The 18,264-nt window shown below is 45.0% G+C and overlaps 1 protein-coding gene across 1 annotated transcript in view; it reads left to right on the top strand.

Annotated features, from left to right (window-relative positions):
- The first annotated feature begins 1,618 nt into the window (after positions 1-1,618).
- Positions 1,619-18,264, top strand: part of SLC23A1 (solute carrier family 23 member 1) — a 41,550-nt gene continuing 24,904 nt past the window's right edge. The window contains exons 1-6 of the mRNA XM_082216386.1: positions 1,619-1,682; positions 6,893-7,012; positions 9,666-9,823; positions 9,929-10,017; positions 11,345-11,412; positions 15,717-15,898. Of these exons, the coding sequence (XP_082072512.1) occupies positions 1,647-1,682; positions 6,893-7,012; positions 9,666-9,823; positions 9,929-10,017; positions 11,345-11,412; positions 15,717-15,898 (653 nt within the window). The 5' untranslated portion in view covers positions 1,619-1,646. The remainder of the gene's footprint in view (positions 1,683-6,892; positions 7,013-9,665; positions 9,824-9,928; positions 10,018-11,344; positions 11,413-15,716; positions 15,899-18,264) is intronic.

Genomic DNA, 18,264 nt, shown 5'->3' with positions numbered 1-18,264 from the left:
GCTGCTTCCCCTCCACAGAATCACAGATCCTCCATTTCCTTTTAAAACAGTCTTAAACAGATTTTGCATTGTGCACCTATTCAGCACCCCACCTCCAACAGACATCTTATTTCTTTCTTTTTTTCCAGGAGGGCTGTTTATGGCCCTAGATTACCTCGATTACTTCACAATCCCATGATAAATGGCTCAAGGAACTGGGGTGGGTGGGGTTTGCCACTGTTGGGCAAGGATATTGGAGTGTGTACTGGCACTGCACATGCAAATTCAGTGTTGTTGTTTTTAAAAAAGAAAAAAACCAAAACTCCACTAGCAACAAAACAAGGAATCCAGAGTCATACTCTTGAAAGGAGGAAGAAAGCACCTTTTCACTGGGTGTATATATGATGTGGAGCACATTTGCTTAAGAAAGACTCATAAGAGACAACCCAAGCAGAAATGAATTGTGAAGAACAGCAAGAGGCAGGTAATTGCAGATGTGCTCCCATCTCTAATGCAATATCCCAGCTTTTAAAAATCTTCAGATTTGAAAACAACCTACAGTCAAGCCGATAATATATGCCTTTTTTGATTCACAGCTAGTGGGCGATATCCAACCAAGTCCTATGGAGAGAAGACCCATTGAAATTAGTAAACTTAAGTCACTTTGGTCCAATGATTTTCAATGCGTCTACTCTGAGTTATGCTGGATATCATCCAGTATGTTTATTTTCTATTCTACATCCTATTCTTTCTCTAACAATTATATCATTCATGAAACTGCCTGTTAGGTTGTGGGTGAACATATCAGACGACACAGCGATTCTTCAAACAGCTCTTCTTTATTCTGAGGCCAGAACTGAACTGAACTGAAGGGCTCAGTCAGCCTGCTTATATAGAACTCCAGTACCTTGTTACTGTAACAACATTCTAAAACTATCCAATCACAGAACGTCACTTTTCAATCCTTCATTTGCATGCAAACTATCCAATCACAGAACATCACTTTTCGATCCTTCATTTGCATAAGTATCTACAGTATCCCCCTGCTGGCCCAGGGTGAGAACTTCAGTACATAACACTGCCTGGTCTCATTCGTAACCTTAGTGTCTCAGTGCAGACTGAGATTTGGCTGTGGAGATGTAGAAATTAAAGTAATTCATACAGTGTCTTACTGGTTTATAGGGGAAAGGGTGGGTGGTCCAATTTGGGGAAGGGGTACTAGAGAAAAATATGGAAGAAAACCGTGTGTGTGGGCTGGCTTGTTTTCTTGCCGTGAACCCACCTACTAAAACAATGAGACGTTTTCGTTTCTGTGGTTTCCAACAAAATGTCACATTTGGATCCTGGCTGCTTGAGTTGAATTTTTGTGCAAACTATCATCTAGCCAGTCGGTTATGCAATAACTCCATTCTATTAATGTTTATCCAACGAAGCTGTGAAAACTGTCATTCTGGAAATTGGGGTAGGGATGAGTTTTATCCGTGTAATGTCCTGCTCAATAGAGACTGATGTGTGAGCTTTCAATACCATAAATTTATTTCACAATCAGCAGCCAATCGCTGCGGTTACAGATTGACAGGCAATCTTTGGTATGTTGGCTAAAGTCCTCACAGAGATTATAAATATGCCTGGAGTCAGACTTCCTCCTTCTTTGCTTCTGCCTAGGAATGGGAAGCAGCTCTGAAGGCCCGGCTCACTTCAAGGTAAATTGACAGCTTCAAATTAACATATAGACCTGCATGAAATGTATGGCTTGGAAATGTTTAAGTATGGCTTAAGGCCAGGAATAAGGAAATCTGTCAATTTTTGTTTCTCTCTTTATCATTTTTTTCTAGTCTTAGGTTTGATTCTCTGAATTTCTACATTGGTTTGCATTTTTTTAAAAAAATCCTCATGCAAGTTCACCATTTTATTGCAATTTTCTTTCAGATACACATTTGTACACAATTCTGCCTAGTACACACATTTTTTTTTGCAGCAGTTTTGCCTAAAACAATGGGTTTTGAATTCCCCCCCCCCCACCAATGTGCATTTTTATGCACACATTATTGTAGTATATGTGATTTTGCACACATTACTCAGCTGAAGAACTGCGCAGCAAAATTCAGAGAAGTGCAAATTCCAATTGATGGTTTAGGTTTGCGCACTCTTTTTAAAGCGTGAATTTGGTAGATTTTCCTTTCAACCCAAACTGAATCAACTTTCTCCCCCATCTCTACATGAGGCAAAGGTGATGGAAGTGTATTTTGTAGCTATTATAAGAGGATAAGGAAACCACGAGACCAGAGAACAAACATTGAAAACTCTTTTTAGCACTGTGGAAGGTAAATAGGGAATCAAAACAGACCACAGATGGAGTTCGCGGAACATGGGACATTCGCTTAAAATAAAGTAAATCTCTTCAAACAAGATAACAAATCAACCCTGCTTCACATTGATTCTAATACAGTGGTACCTCGGGTTACATACGCTTCAGGTTACAGACTCCGCTAACCCAGAAATAGTGCTTCAGGTTAAGAACTTTGCTTCAGGATGAGAACAGAAATCGTGCTCTTGCAGCAGGAAGCCCCATTAGCTAAAGTGGTGCTTCAGGATAAGAACAGTTTCAGGTTAAGAATGGACCTCCAGAACGAATTAAGTACTTAACCTGAGGTACTGCTGTATTTATTTTCTTTACTCAGCAGCCTCTCAATTGCACCTGGGGCAGATGGGGCAGGGATTCATGTTAAGGGGGAGCACTGGAGGAAGGGAGCGTTTACTCCTTTCCCCACATACAATGGTCCCAATAAAAATCTACCCCCAACCACCTCAAAGCAGGGATTGGGAAAAGAGAGGATGGATGGCGGCTAATAGATTGAGGTTGAATCCTGACAAGACAGAAGTACTGTTTTGGGGGGACAGAGGGTGGGCAGGTGTGGAGGACTCCCTGGTCCTGAATGGAGTAACTGTGCCCGTGAAGGACCAGGTGCGCAGCCTGGGAGTCATTTTGGACTCACAGCTGTCCATGGAGGCGCAGGTCAATTCTGTATCCAGAGCAGCTGTTTACCAGCTCCATCTGGTACGCAGGCTGAGACCCTACCTGCCCGCGGACTGTCTCACCAGAGTGGTGCATGCAGCGGCGTAGCGTGAGTTGTCAGCACCCGGGGCAACGCAAGTAATTTGCGCCCCCTAACCCGGGGCAAGGCAAGTAATTTGCGCCCCCCAACCCCTAACCTGCGAGTTGCCGCTGGTGCTGCCGCCCAAACGACGCCGCTTGCCCGGAGGAGGAGGGGGGCAGAGAGGCGAGGAGAATGCAACGGCCCAGCAGCTGCAGCAGCAGCGGCGGAGGCGGGGCTGTGAAGAGGGGCTGCCTGGCGCATCCTCCGCGGCGAGCGCTGAGAGCCGCTGCCTGCCGGGCGCCTTCAGCCCGGACGCGCGCACAGCTCGTCGGTTCCGTGAGACATGCGGCTCCGCTACTGCCTGCGCCCGAGGCTCTTCAGCGACTCTGGAGGCAGCGAGCGCACCCCCCCAGATGTTGCGCCCGGTGCGGCCGGCACCCCTGGCACCCCCCATGCTACGCCACTGGGTGCATGCTCTGGTTATCTCCCGCTTGGACTACTGCAATGCGCTCTACATGGGGCTACCTTTGAAGGTGACCCAGAAACTACAACTAATCCAGAATGTGGCAGCCAGACTGGTGACTGGGAGTGGCTGCTGAGACCACATAACACTGGTCCTGAAAGACCTACCTTGGCTCCCAGTATGTTTCTGAGCACAATGCAAAGTCTTGGTGCTGACCTTTAAAGCCCTAAACCGCCTTGGCCTAGTACAGTGGTACCTTGGGTTAAGTACTTAATTCTTTCCGGAGGTCCGTTCTTAACCTGAAACTGTTCTTAACCTGAAGCACCACTTTAGCTAATGGGGCCTCCCGCTGCTGCTGCGCCGCCGGAGCACGATTTCTGTTCTCATCCTGAAGCAAAGTTCTTAACCTGAGGTACTATTTCTGGGTTAGTGGAGTCTGTAACCTGAAGCGTCTGTAACCTGAAGCGTCTGTAACCTGAGGTACCACTGTATACCTGAAGGAGCATCTCTACCCCCATCGTTCAGCCCAGACACTGAGGTCCAGCTCCGAGGGCCTTCTGGCGGTTCCCTCACTGCGAGAAGTGAGGTTACAGGGACCCAGCAGAGGGCCTTCTCGGTAGTGGCGCCCACCCTATGGAACGCCCTCCCATCAGTTGTCAAGGAAATAAACAACTATCTGACTTTTAGAAGACATCTGAAGGCAACCTTGTTTAGGGAAGTTTTTAATGTTGGATGTTTTATCATGTTTTTAATATTCTGTTGGGAGCCACCCAAAGTGGCTGGGGAAACCCAACCAGATGGGCAGGGTATAAACAATTAATTATTATTGTTATTATTATAAATGAGAGAGAGCCCATTTAACAACAGGATGTGATTTGGATTCTCAGGGTGTGGAATCAGAGTTGTTATTCCACTTCCAGCTTTCAAAAAAGGACAGCAGTGATTTGGATCTGCTAAACTGTGCACATCTCAAAGCACCCCTAGTGATGGCAGGTAAAGAAAGCATTCATTGCTGAACTCTTGTAGTCTCCCCAGAGGTCTGGCTTGCCACACATACCGTTTTCTGGCCTCCACCTTCTTACACTGAACTCAGGACTCCTGGGCACATTGCCCAGTACTGAAAGAAGTACTGGGCTGTAGCCCTGTGGAACAACATGTGTACTGTTCCATTTTGTTTGTCTCAAGTCAAACTCCTAGCTCTTTGGGTAGTTCATCTGGTGCTGCTAACAGCAGCAAAAAGAAAAAAGAAAAAAGCAGCATAAAACAGTCAGGTCAGCAGAGTTGAAACTGCATCTAAAAAGAAGTAGATGTAGAAAGGACAGTTAAGTAGGTGCCTGGCACACTTCTTTGGGAAAAGCAACCCACAACTGGGGCGCCACCACTGAAAAGGCACTCCCTCTCCGATAGCTACCATCCTCACTTCAGAAGTTGAGGGCACCCATAGGAGGCACCCCCTTGACAATCTTTATGTATAGGTAGGTACCTGTATGGGTTCGCCCCCCAAATATTGCAAAAAGCGCTTCCCCCCATCACTATCCACATCCTCCAATAACCACATACGTGCAATACTGCTTATATAATGTGTTATGTACTGAGTTGACTAGAATCCAAAATGCAGCAGTCTGATTGGTCCTAGAACAATAGGATTCAGAATGCAGCAGTCTGATTGGTCCTAGAACAATAGGATCCAGAATGCAGCAGTCTGATTGGTCCACAGGAGCCACCCAATCCAGCTCCAGGTGGAAATGAATCCGCAACCTGATTGGCCTACAGGAGAATCCCGGAAATAGCCAATCACGTGGGGCCAATTGTGTAAATACTGTATTTTTCGCTCTATAAGACGCACCAGACCACAAGACGCACCTAGATTTTGGAGGAGGAAAATAAGAAAAAAAATATTCTGAATCTCAGAAACCAGAACAGCAAGAGGGATCTCTACGCAGTGAAAGCAGCAATCCCTCTTGCTGTTCTGGCTTCTGGGATAGCTGCACAGCCTGCATTCGCTCCATAAGACGCACACACATTTCCCCTTACTTTTTAGGAGGGAAAAAGTGAGTCTTATAGAGCAAAAAATACGGTAATTTATATAAAGCAGACATTCTGGGGGAACTTCCATTCCTCCTCACCACTATGAGCTGAATAAAGAGCATGAAATCCACTCTCGACTCCGAGTATATTTCATAATGGATTCAAACAGTTCATCCAAAGCTGGGTTGATGTGGCTGTCATTCCATGGCTCTCCACTATTTCGGGATCCTCAACAGAACTATGAATTCCTTTAGGAATATTACAGCTAGTATTGTTTGATCAGCAAAGCCTACACCTGTTTGCAAGATCTTTCTGGCAGCCTCTCCTCACCTGGAGGTGAATGCCTGTTTCCCCTCGTCCGGCTTCAATTTCTGCCAGGCGGGAGATTTCTTGGAAGAGCAACGAAATGGCAAACCAACACAGACACCCCGTTCCCCTCCTACTGCAAAGTCCTGTTCCCCCTCCCACAGGTACACCTGGAATGTGGCTTGGAATGTGGCTATAATGCGCCCACCCGCCTTGATCACACTCAGCGCATTAGCATAGCAGCACCAGGTTCAAGCCAGAACACAAACTCTTCCTGCATTCCACTCTCTGATTCCCTCCAGATGTGATGGTCTACAACTTCCCTCACCAGGGTCAGTACTAAGGTATGATGGGAGTTGTAGTCCACAGCTGGAGGACCTCAATAGCATCAATAGGAGTATAGCATCTAGATCAAGGGAAGTAATAGTGCCACTGTATTCTGCTCTGGTCAGACCTCACCTGGAGTACTGTGTCCAGTTCTGGGCACCACAGTTCAAGAAGGACACTGACAAACTGGAAGGTGTCCAGAGGAGGGCAACCAAAATGGTCAAAGGCCTGGAAACGATGCCTTATGAGGAACGGCTAAGGGAGCTGGGCATGTTTAGCCTGGAGAAGAGGAGGTTAAGGGGTGATATGATAGCCATGTTCAAATATATAAAAGGATGTCACATGGAGGAGGGAGAAAGGTTGTTTTCTGCTGCTCCAGAGAAGCGGACACGGAGCAATGGATCCAAACTACAAGAAAGAAGATTCCACCTAAACATTAGGAAGAACTTCCTGACAGTAAGAGCTGTTGGACAGTGGAATTTGCTGCCAAGGAGTGTGGTGGAGTCTCCTACTTTGGAGGTCTTTAAGCAGAGGCTTGACAACCATATGTCAGGAGTGCTCTGATGGTGTTTCCTGCTTGGCAGGGGGTTGGACTCGATGGCCCTTGTGGTCTCTTCCAACTCTATGATTCTATGATTCTGTGACCTATCCCTGGTTTAGTCTCTTAACACTCCTCTTCTTTTATTTCCAGCAAAAGGCAGATGGGAATCATGCCGGACCACCGATATATCCTGAGCAGAAGGATTTTGATATGATCTATAGAATTGAAGATGCGCCACCCTGGTATCTCTGCATCCTGCTGGGATTTCAGGTAAAGGTGTAATCAAGCTCCACCTGTGACGTGCTTTGAGCTGTGGAGCCAAAGAAACTCAACTGTTCCTCATGACTTTTGTTTATTCCCCCATTCCAAATAAGTCTCATGCTGCTTGTTTCTGAAGCCACTTTATCAAGGTCTCTAGTTGTTAAGTATTCAGATTTTGTTATATGATATAGTAGCCTCATTAGCAATACTATTGTTGTAAAAGTACAGGGAGTAAAAGTTACTAGGGGCACACATAAGGTGCCTATAACTTTCCATTCATTGTTTACATTGATTAAATAATTGGCCTTGTTGATTTACAGTGTTGATTTCTATGGAATTGTTTGCCTTGTTCTTCCCTTTTGACTCCCCCTCTGTACTTTATTTAAAATGCATTTTAATCCCTTAAATTCTGTGCAGAGTTAACTAAGACGCTGTGCCACCCCCACCCAGTTAAATTCTAAATAGTGTCCTATAATCCTAGCTACTGGTTTAGTGATAAATTGGGTGCATACTCACACTTTAGCTATATACACAAACAAGGTGGCAAGTTGGATCCCCTTATGGGACAGTTGAATATTCCTACAACTTGGACTAGATCAGGGGTCTGCAACCTGCGGCTCCGGAGCCGCATGTGGCTCTTTTACACCTTTGACGCGGCTCCGGGACGGATACTAGCGAGGGGAGGAGGCGCATTGTGCGCCCCGAGACTCCCCGCTGTGGCGGGTGCTGTACTGGCTGTGACGTCGCATGGGGGCGGTGCGTGCGTTAGTCACGCACCGTCCCGACGTCACCTTCCCGCCCGCTGTCAGATCGCGGCTCCGGAGATATATTTGTTTTAAATGTCGCAATGGTTTTGCGGCTCCCAGGTTTTTTTTCCCTTTGGAAATGGGTCCAAGTGGCTCTTTTTGTCTTAAAGGTTGCAGACCCCTGGACTAGATGATCATCGCATAGCTGTCAACGTTTACCTTTTTTTAAGGGAAATTTCCTTATTCCAAATAGGATTCCTCGCAAGGAAAGGGAAAAGTTGACAGCTATGTCATCGGGGTTCCTTCCAACTCTACAGTTCTATGCATCTATGATTCTATGAATTGCAGGTGTGTTTTTCATGATATCCGGAACTGAACCGGACTGTAGGGGAGGTATTTGGACATTTGGGGTCCTTCCAGGTGTGTTTAAAAAGATGTTCGCACTTCTGCAAACCCTTGGGGTTTCTTTGGGTGTGTCAACACCTCCCTATTATTTGTCAGTGGCTCTATTCTGGCTTCAGTCCTATCACTTGACACCTTTTGCTATTAAAAGGAGTGATCTGGATATCTCACAATTAGTATTTTTTTAAGATAACATTTTATTAATTTTCCCAAAAATAACAAAAGACCCACAAAAATCAAAACAACAACAATACAAATTTAAAGCAAAGCAAAACAAATATATAAATTCAAATCCTAAATCTTAACTCAGTTGACTTCCCTCCACTCCCCCTCATGGTTCCATTATATTAGCTTATTCATGCACTTCCGTAAAGCCTTATATTCTTAACAATCCAATTTTAAAACCTTATTCATCTTAATACAAGTGACTTTTAAAAGTTCTACTAATGTAAAAATCCGTACGCAACCCTTAAAAAGTATGCCTTAAACATCCCCCCCCTTATAAAAAAAGACAATGTCCTCTTCTTTCTTGGGTTTCAAATTAACTAATATGTCCTGCATAGTTCATTAATTAACTTCCTCCAATCTTATCTTCTTTGGCGGTGGCTTCTTCCTTCTATAGGGATGGGCTGATCTTGCAGGGACAAAGTCTTTTGCTCTATAAGTCCATCAGGTCCTATACAATCTCAGTACCATAACTTCAGGATTTTTTGAACAACGATCATTTCCCACATTCTCTCCAAATCTTTATATGTCTTTCCCCAGGCTTTTTTAATATTAAAAAAGCCTGGGAAAAGACGCATAAAGATTTGGAAAAAGCCTGGGAAAAGACGATTGGTATTTTTAAGGCATGCATGACCTATATCTGCTAATAATGCTATGCTCAATCAACAGCCCAAAAGAGAAAACACACATGGCAGAATACATGTGCACTAAGACACCAGTCTGGAGGGACCCTTATGTGATGATTGATTGATTGATTGATTGATCAAATTTGTATACTGCACAATAAAAACAAGAACAACCCTATAACCTCAATCCCACAGCACATTTAAAAGGACATAGAATGTTAATCAGCCAAAGGCCTGTTCTTGTTTTTTCTAATACTTGCATTTTCTAATACTGTCGTTTTATGTTGTAAATCACCCTCAGATCTACGGGTATAGGGCGGGATACAAATTTGATCAGTCAGTCAGTCACATAAGGGTCCCTCCAGACTGGTGCCTTAAAGAAAAACATTTTCTCCTGGTGCCTAAGGGAGGGCACCCGGTGAGTCTCCCTGGGGAGGGCATTCCACAGATAGGGAGCCACTGCAGAAAAGGCCCTGTTCTCGTGTTGCCAACCTCTGGACCTCTCAAGGAGGAAGGGCCTTAGAGGATGAAATCTCAGGGGTAGGTTTATATGGAGTAGGATTATATGGAAGTATTGTGGTCCTGAGCTGCGGTTTAAATTTTGGGAATGTGTCTAATCAGGTGCTCTTTTGACCTAGCCTCCTTCCCATTTTCCCCCTCCAGCATTACTTGACATGTTTCAGTGGCACCATCGCAGTTCCCTTCCTACTGGCAGAATCCCTGTGCGTAGGGAAGGACCAATACACCATCAGCCAACTCATTGGTACCATCTTCAGCTGCGTGGGGATCACGACTCTTATCCAAAGCACTGTGGGAATTAGGTAGGTTTTGCTCAGCTCCCCACCTCCCTACCCGTCAGCGAACCTAAGGAAGTTGTGGGTGGCTGATGGTGGCAAGTCACTCTCTCTTTCTTTTTGGCAATCTAGGCTGCCTCTGTTTCAAGCCAGCGCCTTAGCGTTCCTGGTTCCCGCCAAATCTATTCTGGCCTTGGAGAAATGGAAATGTCCTCCAGAAGGTAATTCAAACTCGTTTCATCCTGAAGGTTGTGAGGGGATAGAACAGGAATAATAAAAGTCAATCCTTTATTAGGCATAGCAAACCGCACATTATCAAACAAACGCCGTATACAAATTGTGCAAAATACAAATTCAGCATAAGAAGGTTTGTCCCATGTCAGATCTTTAACTCCAGAGAAAATCAATTTGCATAAATAATACAATATAACACTACCACATCACCGATTAATTAAGAACCACTAAATCTCTTTATAATGGCCCAGTCTTTCTACATGGACAGCACTCAAAAATTCAGCCACTATTAAAGTAATTTGATCGTTCCTGTCCGAGAGCAGGTCCTGAACTGTTGGTGGCATAGAATTAAGCCTGTTAAGTTGTGAGGCCTCTAATAATTGTCTTCTGGCATAACTGCCAAAATCACAAGAAAAGAGAATATGCTCCAAAGTATCAGGTTCCTGTTTACTACATTTGCAGAGATGCTCTGCTTCTGGGAGAGCTAAATATCTTCCTCTTACTATCATCGAGGGAAATGTATTAAATCTGGCTAACATACACAGCCTGCACAATTGATGATTCTTCAGATTTGTCATGTATCCCTTTTGAAAATCTCTACACAAAGGGAGATTTAAGTAGAGAGGAGAGCAAGTGAACAGGAATAATTTGAGGGCCTCCCCATGCTTCCAAGATGGTAACATAATGCGTAGTCAATCTGTGAATCTGTCAATTTCGATTTCTCTCCATTACGCCTATTCTGATTGTTATATTTAGTTTTTAATATTTGTACTATGTTGCTAGCAGCTTCGGGTTAGTTTTTGTTTTTAAAAAGTGACTAAAATGCAATAAATACTAAAATCCTCGCTTTTCCAAGCTTAAATTCAGTGTCCACATCAGTTTGTAACTCTTTTTAAAAGAGCTGAAAATTCACTCCATATTTCTGCCAATAGAGAGAGAGCTTGCAACCATATCTCATGCGGCAATTATAATAGCAGCGAATGTGCAGGGATAGAGTGGGAGGGTGGATAAGGGTTCGGTGCTCCGTGTAAAAAAATATTATGTGTCTGGCGCCGGGAAACAACAAGAAGCGCAAACTTGGAAGGGGAAGAGCTTGGATTGCATGCAACAAACGTGTAACAACTGTGCACCTATTGTGTTTATTGCTGGCCATGTGGAAATTGCCTCAGAAGGGTTGAGTAACACAGCGTAAGTCTTTGCTGCAGTTGGCTGACAAGCTTCATTTGCTAACTGATTCTCTATTAAACGGGTTGCTTCGTTCTACTGGCCTTGTGCTTATATTTATCTGTTGACCTTTCTTGCCTCATTATGCAGGGGAGATCTATGGCAACTGGACCTTACCTTTAAACACGTCCCACATTTGGCAGCCGAGGATGAGAGAAGTAAGTTGAACAGCAGCCTTTTCCAGGAAGGGGCCTCTAAAGTAACACAGATCCTGGGATTTCATTGCCGAGGAGTTATTTGGAAGTAATGCATATTAAACGAAAACGGAAGCATATGAATCGAGAAGGCTAATTTGACCCATCAAACCCCCTCTCCCTTAAACGCACAAACAAAATGCACTGCAATCAGTTGAATGCAACCAACCAGCCACGCTCTGGGCTCGCCAACGTGTCGCACCGCCAACGAAAACACATAAATGAATAGGTGAACAACCCCCTCCCCGCACATACACTATGCAGAAGAATGATAGATCATTACCCGCCCATCTCACAATGCCTAACCCAGACTTCCTCAGCCTCAGCCCTCCAGATGTTTTGGGACTACAACTCCCATGATCCCTAGCTAGCAGGACCAGTGGTCAGGGATGATGGGAATTGTAGTCTCAAAACATCCGGAGGGCTGAGGTTGAGGAAGCCTGGCCTAACCAGTAAAGAGGACTCTCTGAATTGAAAACGGAGACGTTACATTGACCTTTGTTGTTGTTGTTTTCAAATTGTTTTATTAATTTTTCAAATTTAAAACAAACATAAACAACATAAAAGAAAAAACATTACAATATAAAAAACAAACAAACATTGATCCTACCTGTTATAATCATACTTTTATAACCATTATTAAATGACTTCTTCAAATTCCTCAAGCTGTATTTCCATGTAGCTCATTGTAGCAGTTTTCCAATACTAATTTCCAATAAAATTAACTTAATCAGTTAACATCTTTCTTACATGGACCTTCGTTATCCATGGAAATCTTTCAGTAAAAACGAATTGAACCAAAACGGGCAGGGATATATTTTTGCAGGAAAGCTAAGTTGTTATCAGCGGAGTCCTGTTTGCCTTTGCAAGCTTAGTTTTCATAAGTGAAAGGAGTCAAGAAAAAGTGGTTTCGGTATCTTCCCCCTGCTGCACCACCATCTTTGTCTTATTCGTGATCTAAATCGGGGTAGCCAAGATGTAGCCATGAGCCCTGGCCAGCATGAACAATTATATTGTATAGTAAGAGGCTTAACCTGCAACGTCTGTAGGTCACCATTTAGCCTACTCCTGCTCTAGATGTTTTAAGCGATATAAAGCATTCTGAAATGTTTTATACAGTGGAACCTCGGGTTGCGAATGTGATCCGTGCGGGAGGCACGTTCGCAACCTGCACCGTTCGCAACCCGCAGCTCCACATCTGCGAACACGCGGGTTGCAATTCGGTGCTTCTGTGCATGAGCAAAGTGCAATTTAGTGCTTCTGCACATGCGCGAGTGCCGAAACCCGGAAGTAACCCGTTCCGATACTTCTGGATTTGGCGTGGTGCGCAACCCAAAATCACATAACCTGAAGCGTCTGTAACCCAAGGTACCACTGTATTCTGTTGGAAGCTGCCCAGAGTGGCTGGGGCAACCCAGCCAGATGGGTGGGGTATAAATAATAAACATATTATTATTATTATTATTATTGAAATACAATTAATAAGGTAAAGGTAAAGGGACCCCTGACCATTAGGTCCAGTAGTGACCGACTCTGGGGTTGCGGCGCTCATTTCGCTTTGCTGGCCGAGGGAGCCGGCGTACAGCTTCCGGGTCATGTGGCCAGCATGACTAAGCCACTTCTGGCAAACCAGAGCAGTTCACGGAAACGCCGTTTACCTTCCCGCCGGAGTGGTACCTATTTATCTACTTGCACTTTGACGTGCTTTCGAACTGCAAGGTTGGCTGGAGCAGGGACCGAGCAACGGGAGCTCACCCCGTCGGGGGGATTCGAACCGCCGACCTTCTGATCGGCAAGTCCTAGGCTCTGTGGTTTAGACCACAGCGCCACCCGCGTCACAATATAATTAATACCTAACTGTAATTCAGGAACTGGGAACCAATGTTCCCAGGTTCTTTTGTTTTCTGCTGCTCCAGAGAAGCGGACACGGAGCAATGGATCCAAACTACAAGAAAGAAGATTCCACCTAAACATTAGGAAGAACCTCCTGACAGTAAGAGCTGTTCGACAGTGGAATTTGCTGCCAAGGAGTGTGGTGGAGTCTCCTACTTTGGAGGTCTTTAAGCAGAGGCTTGACAACCATATGTCAGGAGTGCTCTGATGGTGTTTCCTGCTTGGCAGGGGGTTGGACTCGATGGCCCTTGTGGTCTCTTCCAACTCTATGATTCTATGATTCTATGATTCCCCGTGTTGGATGACATCTTCCATTATTCCTGACCATTGGCCACACTGGCTGGACCTGTTGGGACCTGTTCTCCAACTGGAGAACCTCAGTCTCTCTGATATAATTCAGTGGAATACATTTTGCTAGTGTCATGGGGACAAAATGCAGGTGCTTCCTCCTCCAAGTCAAAGTTTCTAGATCAGAAGCTATGAGTGCAATCCTATGCATGTTAATTTAGAAGTAACTCCAACGTGGGAATGTGTGTGTAAGGTTGCAGCCTTAGGCTGCACACCTTTGCAAGTGTGCATTAAGGGTTTATTTTTTAAAAAAAAATATTTATTTCTTAAATTTGCATACCATCCTTCATCCGGAGATCTCAGGGAAATGCATAAAAATACAAAACAAAAGCACAAGATAAGGGTTGCAGCCTAAGTGATCCCAAACAAGGAGGAAAATCAAATTTGTAATTCAGTTAAGAATTATGCAACTTGAAGGAGGTCTACAAACTAAGTCAATTTCTGCAGATGTTATCAACTTGCATAATGCATCCCCATGACAGAATGTGGATTTTCTTGTGGGATGTAACATCACAAGAGCAGTCAAATACAACATTTCCTGTTTGCCCAGAGTGGACACACAGGGGAATGTTACTCCAGCCAGGAGGACTTCCTGTCATACCTGGTCTGGAGCATCTTCTCCCTGTATGTGACTAGATAAATGGGCATGACCCTGGCAGACACTGCAAAAGGGCTGGTCACGCAGACATCTTCCCCTCCTCCTTTCGCTTTTTCGCCTTGTTCCCTCTTGATGCTTTTGCTGTCTGCATGAGCTCATTCACCAGATGGGATGAACCCACACTCTCTTCTGTAACTACAAGCTAAAGCCTGCTTTCAGGATCATACAGTGGTGCCTCGCAAGACGAAATAAATTTGTTCTGTGAGTTTTTTCGTCTTGCGAATTTTTCGTCTTGTGAAGCACGGTCAAGTTGCAACTGCACCTCTTCAAGCGGTTTTAAGAAAAAGGAAACAAACTTGCAAGACGTTTTCGTCTTGTGAAGCAAGCCCACAGGGAAATTTGTCTTGCGAAGCAACTCAAAAAACGAAAAACTCTTTCGTCTTCCGAGGCATTCGTCTTGCGAGGTACCACTGTACTGTGAATTGAATGCAAGTAAACTTCTAACTACTTTTAAGAGAAGACTGTTGTGTCCTTATTCTTTGAAGAGGGAATAAAGGGGAATTTACCAGGAACAATCCAATATGGATAAGCCAGTCTGGATTGCTTAACACAAGAGATTCAAACGAATCTACCATCTAGCTTCCTGCAATATACAGGGAAATGTACTCTGCCGATCAGAAGGTCGGCGGTTCGAATCCCCGTGACGGGGTGAGCTCCTGTTGTTCGGTCCCAGCTCCTGCCAACCTAGCAGTTAGAAAGCACATCAAAGTGCAAGTAGATAAATAGGTACTGCTCTGGTGGGAAGGTGAACAGTGTTTTTGTGTGCTGCTCTGGTTCAACAGAAGCGGCTTAGTCCTGCTGGCCACATGACCCGGAAAAACTGTCTGCGGAAAAACGCCGGCTCCCTCGGCCAGTACAGCGAGATGAGTGCCGCAACCCCAGAGTCGTCCGCGACTGGACTTAACTGTCAGGGGTCCCTTTACCTTTACCTTTACTAGCTCACTAGTGTGAGTGAGGAAGGATAATATTTAATCAATATGGATAATATTTAATCAATATATCCTCTCCTACTGTCCACAACATCTCACATTTCTTGTTGCCAATACTAGTATCTGTTAAGTTGTGGGTGAACATATCAGACGACACAGCGATGCTTCAGACAGCTCTTGTTTATTCACAGGCCAGAACAGAACAGAACTGAACTGAAGGGTTCAGCCAGCCTGCTTATATAGAGCTCCAGAACAACGTAATTGTAACAACTTTCTGTAACTATCCAATCACTGAACATCACTTTCGATCCCTTATTTGCATATGTGGACCTGAACTATCTACAGTATCCCCCTGCTGGCCCAGGGTGAGAACTTCAGTACATAACAGTATCTGTGGTGAAACATGACCTGATCCACGTTGTGTCTCTTTTCTCCCACAGATCCAAGGAGCAATCATCGTTTCCAGCCTGGTTGAGGTAGTCATTGGTCTGGTGGGCCTCCCTGGGGCCATGCTAAACTACATTGGGCCCCTCACCGTCACCCCCACCGTCTCCTTAATTGGGCTGTCCGTGTTCCAAGCTGCCGGCGACAGAGCAGGATCGCACTGGGGCATTGCAGCACTGTAAGCACCACTTTTTCAGTACAGCAGAATTTCAAATTGACGCAAGAGTAGAGTTGCAGAACTACAGCGGTACCCGGGTTTACGAACGTAATCCATTCCCGAAGTCCGTTCTTAAACCAAAGCATTCTTAAAACAAGGCGTCCTTTCCCATAGCAGCGGGGGACTCAATTTACAAATGGAACACACTCAACGGGAAGCAGAACATGTTCTGCTTCCAAGGCAAAGTTCACAAACCAAAACACCTACTTCCGGGTTTGCAGCATTCTTAATCCAAGTTGTTCATAAACTAAGCTGTTCTTAAACCAAGGTACCACTGTACTGCATAATCTCAAAAGCAACAAACTGCAGATGCACAAACTATCCAGTTGCCGAAAGACTTCCTCATCAAGGTGTTCGACTTCCATGCCAATTCCCTTGTGTGTGATTATGCATCTAATTTTGGAGCATTTCCTACTTGATCCTCAGTTTTAGATGAAATGTGCAAAGTGCTCACTGATAAGTTAGTTGTAATGATGTTGTTTGAAAGGGAGAGATAAAGAAAAAGATCACAGAATAGTATAGGATTTTCTAGCTACTGCTTTGACAATTATCGATTCAGGTTTAAATTCCAAAATGTGTTTCTCTGGCTTTGACCCGATAATATCTCAATTAAATCCTGATATATATTCCACTATGACATAAAATCTTTGTAAAATCAGAAAAAAAAACAGATCTTAAATATACTGGGTACAATCCAGAGCAAACTAGGTACAGTGGTACCTCAGGTTAAGTACTTAATTCGTTCCGGAGGTCCGTTCTTAACCTGAAACTGTTCTTAACCTGAAGCACCACTTTAGCTAATGGGGCCTCCTGCTGCCACTGCACCGCTGGAACACAATTTCTGCTCTCATCCTGAAGCAAAGTTCTTAACCTGAAGCACTATTTCTGGGTTAGCGGAGTCTGTAACCTGAAGCGTATGTAACCTGAAGCGTATGTAGCCCAAGGTACCACTGTATTCTGAGATTATTAGACATGAATTATTACTGCTATGTGGCCTCAGGTATCTCAGGGTTGTGGGTCTAGATTCAGGTAGGTAGCCGTGTTGGTCTGACGCAGTCGAAATATATAAAAAAATTGTCCAGTAGCACCTTAGAGACCAACTAAGTTTGTTCTTGGTAGAAGCTTTCGTGTGCATGCACACTTCTTCAGACACACTGAAACAGAAGGTTTGCGGGTATTTGTTGTTGTTTAGTCGTTTAGTCGTGTCCGAGTCTTCATGACCCCATGGACCAGAGCACGCCAGGCACTCCTGTCTTCCACTGTCTCCCGCAGTTTGGTCAGATTCATGTTTGTAGCTTCAAGAACACTGTCTGTTATGTACTGAGTTGAATAGGATCCAAACTGCAGCAGTCTGATTGGTCCTAGAACAATAGGATCCAAATTGCAGCAGTCTGATTGGTCCTAGAACAATAGGATTCAGAATGCAGCAGTCTGATTGGTCCAAGAACAATGCAGCAGTCTGATTGGTTGGCAGGAAGCACCCAATCATGCTCCAGATATAAGTGAATCCACAACCTGATTGGCTTACAGTAGAATTCCAGAATTAACCAATCATGTGCAGCCCATTGTGTAAATAATGTATATAAAGCAGATACTCTGAGGGGACATCCATTCATTCCTCCTCACCACTATGAGCTGAATAAAGAGCATGAAATCACTTTGCGACTCTGAGTATATTTCACTGGCGACGAAGGTGGGATCCCGCTGAGCTGACTGCCACACACAGCACCGCAGCACCGCCACCTGCCGCACCGCGGCCTCGCACCGTGTATCCAGGCTTCAGCTCCGGGACACAAGGAACTCAGAATGGCAGCCAACTGCAGCTTCTCACCATTCAACCCAGCATCTGGAGACTGGGAAGCGTACGCCTCCCGTTTCACCTTCCTCCTAGAAGCCAAAGGGGTCACCGACGAAGAAGACGCCAAGAAGAGGGCGATACTCTTCAGCGTCTGTGGAGAGGAGACGTTTGAAATCGCCCGGGCTCTCCTTGCGCCTGAAGACGTCGCTACTGTTCCATACAAAACAATAATGGAACAGCTGAAGGGGCACTTTTCACCGCAGCCCTCAGTGGTGGCTCGTCGAAATGCCTTCTACGCAAAGCGACAAGCCCCTGGGGAAACCATAACTGGGTTTGTGACCTCTCTCCGCCAAGCCGCCCGGTTCTGCAACTTCTCAGAGCTGGAGAACATGCTTCGTGACCGCCTCGTCGGTGGCCTGAAGGATGAGAAGCTGCAACGACGCCTCTACGCCAAGAAGGACCTAACGTTCCAGGTCGCTCTGGAGGAGGCCCTGGCAACGGAAGCTGCCGAGAGGTCGACGCAAGAGGC

The sequence above is a fragment of the Podarcis vaucheri genome, assembly GCF_965113315.1.
Source record: "Podarcis vaucheri genome assembly, chromosome: 3".
Lineage (NCBI taxonomy): Eukaryota > Metazoa > Chordata > Lepidosauria > Squamata > Lacertidae > Podarcis > Podarcis vaucheri.
The sequence above is the reverse complement of the archived record's forward strand: the minus strand, read 5'-3'. Positions and strand labels throughout refer to the sequence as shown.